Genomic DNA, 10,734 nt, shown 5'->3' with positions numbered 1-10,734 from the left:
GCATTTCTCCCAAAAGAAAAAAGAGATGGAGCAAAGCTATTTGTGGGAGTTCATTTTGATGCAGAGAAATGTTGCAATCTTTCAAGGTGAGTATAATAGCAATTGAAACCATACCTCACCTTTTCTTGGAATTGCAAACACAATGAATAAGCTTTATCCCTTGTGCATAAAGTAATCAAACTCCCTCCCTCTTTCATAAAGCACAATTCATCCCTTTGATATTAATTCAAAGGAATTGCTTCTTGGGGAAGCTTATGGTCTCCCAACGTATGGTTCATTTGGATGCAAAGATAAAAGCAAGAACAAGCTTCAATCAAGGGTTGCTTGAAGACAAGAAGATCCAAGTTGCATGCTTAAATGGATGAAACCAATTAGATCCTATTTCCTTTAAACATTCTAAATGAAGCAAAAGAGGCTACAATTCTAGCTCACATTAGAAATGCCATTATCCAACCCTAAGTTTTTCTTGCTACTTTTAGTCCCCTTGGCATTGACTTCTATGTGCAATTGTAGTTGTTGACAACCCCCCTAGATTTTGTGCTATGATGGTAGATTTGAAATTTGAACTTAAGGATCTCTTGGGTGGGCTCGCACTTCAAAAAGCTACATGTGAAGATATATTTGTCACTCTTCAATGTAGCAATGCCTTTCTTTTAAAACACCAACAGTTTTTAAAAGCATTTTCACAAATTATTTCTGCCAAAAAAAGAACACCATGTATGGTAGTATCAATATTCATAATCATATAGCTAACCAAATGGAGATTTCCAAAACACCTTATGTTGAGAGACTCTCTAAATGCAAATATCATAGCCAAAACTATGCTAGTATTCCAACTCCAAAAAGTTTAAGAACATTTTTCTAGAATACCCCAAAACATATTCTCTCAAAAGTAACCTCAATTTAATTTACAAAAGCATTTTGTGAAGTGTTATTATGTGTTGTGTACAATTATGTCGAGCGCAATCAAAGATATATGATGACACATATTAAGCCTTTAACTATATTTGAGAGTAAAACCTAGATTTGAGCTTGACACCCTGGGGCTGGGTTCTTCCCACACGAATTGGTTAGATTATGAGCACAAAGTACATTGAACATTACAACTTAAGGCATATGAATAGATTTGTGCCTCGAGGGATGAGAGACGTAGGGACCGAACTCACACACCTCATGAACTCAACTCACCCAGGATCCACTGCGCCACAACGTTGTTGGCATGCATTGTAATTTTGAACAAAGCCCTATTAATAAGCGTTTTCATCATCAAGTCACACACCTTTGAGCAAAATGTTACTAATTTTGAAGGTTCTTTAAGCAAATGCATTTAAAAGGGTTCTGTCCCCCCCCCCCACAACACCCAATCTTGATAGAACTACTAATCTAGAACAGTACTGATCTACTTGTGGTGATCCACAGTGACATCCTCCTCCAGAATTTCCCTCGACTCCTGGCGAGATGGAACCCTCCATTGTGAGATGTTTTGCCAGGAAGGCACTCTCGTTAGGCTCTGTGATCGTTCAAGACGGGCTGCAAAAATTTCAATACAACTTCCTCTGATCAATATACAATCTGCAAACTCAAAGTACCTTATGGTTGGATATGGTCCATCCATTAATCTTTAACAGCTTATCCAACACTCTAATTTAGCAAAAATCTACAGATTCAAGTTAATTACACAGGATTCTACCCATCAATCTAATTGCATATCTCAGAATCAATGATCAAGTATCAAACCAGTAGAACTAATTGCAAATACGGACCTCTACCAAGATCAGAGGTCAAAACAGTAGAATATACAAGAAATCTACCAAGGGAGGATGCACTTACTGGTTAATCTTAGAGCACTGTCTTTGTCCGGCAAGGCTGGAATGGCTCCTCTCTCTGTTGTGGTGAGAGCACCACAAGCATTTGCAAACCTTAGTGCTTCTCTCAACCGAGCATCATCCTGCATGGTTAGTAGTCCAGTGGAGAGTGTCATAATTTGGTATGTGCTTGTGCCATCCATATTTAGGAGTAAGATGTTAGTTGACATGAAAGATTTGCAACCTTTGGAGAAAGGACGTCCATGTATGCATATGCAGGAATATGAAAGGACGTGGACCTATACATATGCAGGAATATGAACAAGTCTACATTGCACAAGATTCTGCACTGATTGCTTTTCACGTGATGCAAACGGTCATTATTGGACATTGCAAATTACATATTACATATAGAAAGGTGTTTCTTTGCTTATACTTGGAGTGGGATAGGATGATGAAAGGGATCATTAAATTATCACATAAAGAGATGGGTCAATGACAGGTAGATAAGAAGGCTCCTATAGAATATCAATATGGATTTGATGAGGATATATTGGAACCTATCACACTTACAAGTAGAGAGACATCTCTATCACAAGCATGGGTGGTTTTGAGTAGTAAAGATGCCTGCTCTAGTGACTCATTGTGGTGCACGTGTTATAAGCCATCATGTTATGTAACTCACTGATGGTTGTAAACTGACAGACAACATAGAGCCATCAGTCTCTCTTACCTCGTACAATGACTTGTCGCTCACAAGTTGACTGAGAATGCCCCCAACAAATGCATCACCTGCACCGGTTGTGTCAATGGCACTAACTTTGAAACCTGGCACTCTCCCATGGAATTCCTGAAATTGGAAAGCATCAAAAATTGCTAACAAGCCCAGAAAATTGTAGGTCAAATTGCAAAATACCCTCCTAACAATTTTCAGCCTTTAAGGGACTAAAATCATGATTCCCACCATTAAATCCATTAATAAAATCAGTCTTCGGCTTTTACTACAATATGTCCCAGCAGGTTACCTTTGTGTAATATCTACAACCTTCTTGTCCTTCAGTTATGAGAAACAATTTGAGGCCAGGATGCCAGAGCTGCATCACTACATCGTCATCCGTTGGATCCTGCCCATCTGTAAGGAAGGCGATCTCTTCATCACTAACCTGACATCATGCCAACATGCAGAAAGGGTCAGCATACCAATTCTTACATGCAGATCATGGCAAATGGACACTAAACTAGCTCAAAGCAGGACCTTAATAAGATCAGCCTCTGTCCAAATGCTCATAATGCCCTTCCGAGCTTCCTCCGCAGACGGCCACAATGGAAGCCTTACATTGGGATCATACGATAGGAGAGCTCCAGAACTCTTTGCAGCTCGCATGGCAGCAATATGAGCAGATCTACAAGGTTCTGATATGAGGCTGATGGATCCATAGTGAAAGATTGAAGCCTGTACATCCAATCATAGTACACAAGTGAGCAGAAATCAGTTAGCATCAGAATTCTTACTTTTCAATCAAATCGATCAACCTTGTCAAGTCACGCTGCATGTTGATATAACAATAGAATAGTCAAAAAGTTTCAACATGCTACAGAACTGAGTACAGAGAAGTGAACTCACCCTTGATATAAGTTCTAGATCCAACTCATTTTCCTGCAGAAGCATATCTGCACTTGGATTTCTGTAGAACATAAACTCTCTCTCACCATCATCCCGCAAGGTTACAAATGCCAGTGCAGTCCGTGCATTGGCATCAAATCTCAGACCAGTGGAGTCTACCCCATAATGCATTAATATTCCCTTAAGCATATGTCCAAACTCATCATCTCCAACCTGGTGGCACAACAATGATAGTTACTGCTTAAGCACATGTGTCTGACTTAGTACACACATTATACTGAGGAATGAATTTTTCAGTATTACTGATCAAGTTTGCTGATTGCTGGACTCAATGAAGTTTGCCTGATTAGATCAAGGCCTGCTTAGTATCAACTACTAAATGCAGGCAACAGTCCATCAAGATCAATAACCTAAATAACAGTTTATCTAATCAATTTCACATCACACTAGTGTGATTCAATAATGCAATGTCACATGGAACTATAGCCACTACCTAGACAAACAGTCAAAATATGGCTAGTAGCATTCCATTAAACTCTGTGCAGTATTTAATGGCATTTTTTTCGATTCATGTGATTAACATTTGAACAATGCAGTAGAATCTTCTGAAGATGGTGCACCCTCCCTCCTTCCTCGATGTACTGCATATGTTCACTGTGAAATAAAGTAGCACAGAGAAACTGTGGGCACACAGATGTGCAGTGTGCACACGTGCATGCATGTGGACATGCAAGGAATATAATGTATACCGTGTGTGGTTGATTCATGTATGAGAAAATAAAGAGAGACTGACCTTCCCAATGAATGCAGAATGTCCGCCAAGTCTAGCTATGGCTACTGCTACATTAGCAGGTGCACCACCTGGTGCTTTTTTGAATGATGGGGCTTCAGCCAGGGAGTATCCACCAACTGTAGGAACGAAGTCGATGAGCATCTCTCCAAAGCACACAATGAGGTCCGATTTCTCAACATCTGCAACATCATTCTCAAGTATGGAATTTCCTGAAGGGCACCACATGATGACCAAGATTTCAGAGATGGGAGAAATGATGCGTTGAACTAAGAAAGGGGCTGCAAGGTGTCAGGTGTATTGAAAGCAGAATCATAGTAGGTCATGATGAGTTAATATGTGATTCAATGGAATTAGTAACTTGGTGATGTATCCATCATATGCTGTGAAATTCTGGGTGATTTATTTGACATATGCCAGTGGAGCTGCAGGATACAGAATGAGTTCGTTTTCAAATAGACCGTCAGATTAGGTCAAGATGAGATTATTATTCTAATTGGTGAACACACATGCAGGCAGAGTGCATGTATAGGGAGACACAGATGCAGAGAGACACACAGATGGTTAAGGCAAGAGCGCAGGCTTGCACATGATTGCACCCGTGTACAATGCTGCACACATGTACTCGTGCAGATGGTCAGTACTGTATCCTCTCATTATTTCATATTGAGCTACCGTTACTTGCAACACCAGCCAGTGTAACTCATCCCTGGAACTGCCTCTTTTTCTTCCTCCTCCTCTCTGATCCTTCTCACATATACACGAGATGCATTTGACGAATTCTCACATTGTGAGTTACGACAACATCGTAAGCTTTTGCGAGGGAGGGACGTGCAGACCTAGCTAGGCACCTAGCTATGTATGTGGTGCCTCCAGGGCAGAAGCTCATGATGTTGAACACTGTAGGGAAGAGCAAGGGGGAAACAACCCTTTTTCCCCACTTGGGAAACTGTCAAAAACTTCTTGTGATATAGGTCCTGTATGAAAAATTCGATTAACTCAGGACAGGTAAATAACTCCCTTACCTTGCCCGGCACTACGGCAGTTCATGCAATTCTCAATGGTTTGATGTTGATGATAGCGAAGATGATCACCATCGTCATCACAGCTACTTGGCTTAATGCTCAGGCCTTCAAATGAAGCCGAATGTGGCAGGTCACGTTGGCATCCTGTTGAATTCACAGCACCCATTAACAAAAAAATCATGGCAACCCATCTTAGCAGCTACATTGTGTCCAGTGTAGCTGCTAATAAATCCATCATACATTAATGTATGAATCGTCACCAGCATGCAGTGATTAATCATAGGCAAGCCGCAATATAAAATGCAAACGCAAGCTATCAAAATACGATTTGATCAGATTGTTATTAGCGCACCTGCAATGTGGGTCCTGGCTTGCTGGGCCACCTCCTTGATGATGTGCCTGTGCAGGCTGCGTGCATCAGGCGAAGGAATGCCTTCTGTATCGATGCTAGCAGGCATGATATTGATGTTGCAGTGGGGATGATGATCTGCGTTTGGACTGTCAGTGATGATGGGGTGCTTGCTAGCGACGCCATTTTGTTGCATGGAGGCGCTCTGCTGTCTGTTGGTGTGATCACCATCATCAATCGTATAGTCACCATTGATTCTGCATGGCAGGATGGAACCCTCCCCACCTACTTCCATGGCAGACACAGTAGTACAGCTCTAAGGATTCTGAGAGAGAGAGAGAGAGAGAGAGAGAGATGATCTCACAGCTAGTGATGCGCACTAATTAAGAAGTACAAAAATACGATCACTATAATAATTATTATGATTATGACTACCCGTAATCTTTTATACTGGATTTAGTAGTGTGATGCCCGACCTTTATTACGCCATTGGGTTTAATTACTTCACTAACCATTTGCTTAATGAATCCATCAATCAGTCAATATCCATTCATAGATTAATTAATCAATTATACAATTTTTATCTGCCTGTGGATTAATTAATTAATTTCCAGATCGCTTGAACTTCTATATGCTACAAACGGCAATTCTTTTCCAACAAATGTGAAAATAAATTGGGTAATTTTTTTTCCAAAAACTGGGTTATCGTCCTTCCTAAAGGAGTTATTACAGTACAGATGTGTTGTGTGATCTTATTCTGTTTGCTAATCCGGCCACGTGTCATCTGTCTATTCGCAGACAGCTCTTAGCACGTGGTTGGAAATTTCTCCTCGCCATTTGTATGCGGCACCAACCTTAAGAAATTAAAAGGCTCTATTTTTAATTAAAAACGACATTTAGTGCAATTATGGAATGATAATGAATTCTGATGCGCGTGCACGTACCCAAGAGATAGGCTTGTATTCAATTTACTAAGAATTTACCCAACAAACATTGTAGTTCAAGCCAGTGTTGTTATCCATCCAACTACTATCACTACTTTATTCACACAAGTAAAATTTACATGCACCTGGAACAACCCACATACACCACTAGAAATGCAAGATTGCAACCACACTTCAAGCCACACTAAACAATGCTCATCTTGCCTCCAATTTCTATCCATTCTCTTTAGTGTTGAACCTGATTGATCAACTAACATCTTTTACGATCACAACAAAGCCATCTTTTAAACATTAAGGATTAGGGAGCCATTCATAATGCATGGGCTGCTGTTTACTAAGGGTTTTAGAAAGCTGGGTGATATAGACACACTAGTAAGAAAATTACCCAATTTAGTCTAGAAATTACTTGAATGCAAGACATATTTGAACGTAAGAAAATTACCCAATTTGTATTTATGTGTTTGACTTGCAAGAATGTAAGACATATTGCATTTTTAAGTGTCAAATAATAACAAGGTGATACAACAAAAGGCATTGAAGGAAAGGACGTAGCTTTGATAATAGTCCTCCTAAGTAACAAAGTTTTGACATAACTTTGATACTAGTTTTCCCAATTAACTGCAAGTAGCTATCATAAGGCTACAAGCCTTGAGAATCTAAGTTTTGCACTTCAATAACCTTTATTTGTTGCATAGATCATTTGGCTACTCAACCACTCTTTCTGAGTTAATTGAACTCACTTAACGAAAGTAGCTCATTGGAACCTTTTCCTTTACATGTGGATTGCATCCAACTTATGGCTATTAGGGACGTGAACCCTTAAAATGTTATGGTTGCTTTATAAGCCCTCACAAAAAATTTATGCTTTTCAAAGTTTGTAAAACTATTGATGGTCTGTCAAGAAGGTATCAAGTATGTCATGTAAGGATAGCAAGTCTTAATGTGGTGCAGACACACACCCTTTACTAGACTTTTAAGTAAAGGTAGTACGCTCTTACTTCATAGTGAGGATGGAGGTAGAAGAATGCATGCTATGTTCACTTTACTTTTATTCTTAAGATTTCCACAAAGTCTAGTATAAGTTTGGTGTGACACCACTCTTATGTCACGAGCTATTTATCTTTATTATTCAAAAGTTTACTTGGGTGACTCCCAAACCAATGAGAAAACCCCCTAGCCTTTGATGTGACACAAAGAGAATAGATTTGGTATCCAATAAACTCTCTTTTGAGGTTTTTAAAAATAAATGTGAGAGTGACATTAATTACTAATATGGACATGTATTTCCCTCGTGGAGCTATAGATATTGAAAAGTTATTCATGGCTCTCTCTCTCTCTCTCTCTCTCTCTCTCTCAAACGTATGTATAGAGAGAGATAGACTGATAGAACATAGAAACAACAAGAGAATGGAAAGGGAAAATACATAGGAAGAAGAAGAAGAAGAAGAATAGGGGAGGGATAGGAGAGTGAAAAAGAAAGAAGAGACAAGTGAAAGATAAAAAGAGAGGAGAGAGAAAAATGATGAGTTTATGAGATTGAACAAATAAACACATGCATGTAAATCACATACATACATGCATGTACAGTTGGTTTCTTTGTGACTCAACCACCCATAAACTTCTTGCCATACGAAACATGCATTAGGACATGAAGTCCCCTACATGTTATTGACATTAGTCCAGTGCAAAGCACGAAAAGAAAAATAGAGAGCGAAGTGCCATGCCTAGCACTCCATTAACTTGACATTCTGATTCTATCTAAACTCTATTGGCTCTATAATTTCGCTCTATTTAAGATAGACGACCCTAACAATCTTTCGCTCGATTTATATCATTGTGAAGCTTGCGAGGCTACATTTACATTTATGTTGTGAAGCTTTTAAAAAATGTATTTTTCTTGCATACTTATACTCTCAAAGTAGTAGGCCTCAAGAAATTTGTGTCATTAAGCTGATGAAAAATTAAAATACATTTAGCATGTGAATTCCGGATTGTTTTGGAATTAAAGAAGGTAGGTAAGAGAAAGAGGTGGTATATACCGGAGTGTTTGCCCTCGTATTCTGGCTTGCGTCGACAGTGAGGGCAGTCAAAACCGGCCATTCTGCTGCCAGCAGTGGCCATTGCAGCCCCTAACAAATAATAAACAATAATAAAATAATGCAAGGGGGGGCGGAAAAAAAAGGAAAACTCATGGAAATATGAGGAAATTTATAAATATGTAATCGCTATATATATATATATATATATATATATATATATATTTGCAGGCCATGAGACCCTTTCGAGATGTGGATCATTCACGACGACTCACGGCTGATTATTTTGATGGAAGGCACGGAAAAAAGAATACACTGTTTGAATGTATTATTACCGTTTTCTGATCTCGTTCTTTCTTTCCCGATCGAGTACGATCGAGGAGGTGGTCCAGGGGGTTTTCTTGGTTTGGAAGAAGCGATAAGGCAGTCTGGATATGGCAAGTTATAATCTGCAAGTTTGATCTTATCAGGACTCGACGAAGAAGATGATGATGATGATGGCGATGGCGATGGCGATGAGCTTAATCCTCCATCTACCCCACCCACTCGATCAGCACCAAGATACAAAGAAAACTGCAGCTGGCTGGCATAACCATGTCATTTACAAAATAGTAAGCTAATATTAACATAATAATAATAATAATAATAAACCTATTTTCACTTAAAGAATAAGGCAAGAAGCCCGCCCTTCCATCACTCACATCCGAGAACCCCCCTTGTTTAACTTCTTGAGTTCTTGAAACCATAATTGGACCATACAATTTTAGGCCTACGGCGGCATGCTTCAAATATAGGTTTCTCCCTTGTCCACAAGGGCGCTTGAACTTTAGGTTTTCCCCCTAGCCGGCTAATGCAGATGTATAATAGAAGCAAAACTTGCTACATAGAAGAAACATGTGACCTTAATTACTTATGCATGTTAATGCCGCTTGCACTAGATTGCTAGTTTACTTGTGTGCATGCCTCCCATATGCTTTTGTGTTAACCTGTGCCTTTGAAGAGCCATGCAGTTCTTGGAGGTCTTAAAATTAGTTCTAGACTCAATATTGAACTGAAGACTTAGTTCTAGACCCAACCTTGAGACTAGGACCCAGTCACAGACTTACCGTTGAGTCCTAGACTCAATGTGGTGTGCTTGAGTCTAGGACCTAATCCTTAACTTATAAATGTCATATAGTCTGAGTCTAGGCTCAATGTTGAGCTGTGAATAGGCAATTTTGAGTTCAAATCAAAGTCCTAAACTCAATGTAGTGCATTGAGTAAATGTTGATTCTAGGCAATGGCTAGCATAGAACTAAATCCTAGATTCAATGCACTCTATCAATTCTGGTATATAATCCTATGGTTCCTCAACAATTCTTTACAAAAACCTCTATATGCATATAGAGTTGATGTATCAAAGCAATCGTTCACATCTATATTAAATTCGTGATTGGCACCAAACTTCTAGAAACTTCAATTCTCAGTCGATCAGAGTGGCAAAGGTTTGGTTTAAGTGACAAGGGAGAGAAAATGAAGGAAAAAATGAGCTTGAAGGTAAGTGGCTATGGCTGCTAGTTACAGTTTTAGGACAACAACCTAATATTTTAGCTGTAGCAACTCACTTAATGGACCATTTTAGTTGAAATTTTTTCAGGAGGTAGTTCGTATGATAAACTTCAAAGCCATATGGTAGCCCTTGACATTGTGAGACATGATGATGGCGCCATCAATTGAACAGCAGCAGGATGTGCTATGGCTTCCTATAGTACCACCTTTAAGTAATCTTATAATATCTCTCTACTGGAGTGGAATTTTCTCAAGCCCTTTTAGTTGAAATAAGACACCTATATGACCAAAAAATACTTTATGATAAATTGTGGAATAATGCTCGCAGTAGGGAGAGAGAACATGTCCAATTTACAACAACAAAATTTGTGACGTATCTGTGTTTTTCAACAATGTCGAGTTGTATGTTGCACAATCTCAAGAAATTTTGGGTTGGAAAGATGTACTTTGATCTAAGGAAAAACTCTCAAAAAGAAAGCTTGAAGAGATATGGCTTGGTTGAGGAGATTTGGTTGCTCCAATAGAGGTAGGTAGGTGCTATCTATGGCAGCCAAGATAGATAGAGTGAAGATGGAGGTGGAAGATGAAGGGTTTATGTCAAGGCGAGCTAACC

At 39.3% G+C, this 10,734-nt stretch overlaps 1 protein-coding gene across 3 annotated transcripts; it reads right to left on the bottom strand.

Moving 5' to 3' along the window:
* Positions 1-1,045: 1,045 nt before the first annotated feature.
* Positions 1,046-9,066, bottom strand: LOC148039589 (putative fructokinase-4). 3 transcript variants are annotated; one of them, XM_087665225.1, is made up of 11 exons: positions 8,909-9,066; positions 8,577-8,666; positions 5,597-5,881; positions 5,245-5,388; positions 4,223-4,431; positions 3,430-3,642; positions 3,061-3,258; positions 2,831-2,968; positions 2,539-2,655; positions 1,831-1,948; positions 1,046-1,530 (listed from the first exon to the last, which is right to left on the bottom strand). In XM_087665225.1, the coding sequence occupies exons 2-11, from the start codon at positions 8,656-8,658 to the stop codon at positions 1,400-1,402; spliced, it is 1,635 nt and encodes a 544-aa protein (XP_087521351.1). In that variant the 5' UTR covers positions 8,659-8,666; positions 8,909-9,066; the 3' UTR covers positions 1,046-1,399. The 3 variants fall into 3 exon arrangements, with proteins under 3 accessions (XP_087521351.1, XP_087521355.1, XP_087521359.1); XM_087665229.1 differs by having other exon boundaries at positions 5,597-5,878; XM_087665233.1 differs by lacking the exons at positions 5,245-5,388; positions 5,597-5,881.
* Between the last annotated feature and the right edge of the window lie 1,668 nt (positions 9,067-10,734).

Source organism: Lygodium microphyllum, chromosome 2 (genome assembly GCF_053477565.2).
Source record: "Lygodium microphyllum isolate KBCC chromosome 2, Lygodium_microphyllum_v1.1.10, whole genome shotgun sequence".
Lineage (NCBI taxonomy): Eukaryota > Viridiplantae > Streptophyta > Polypodiopsida > Schizaeales > Lygodiaceae > Lygodium > Lygodium microphyllum.
Note: the sequence above shows the minus strand (reverse complement) of the source record. Positions and strands in the feature narration are given on the sequence as shown.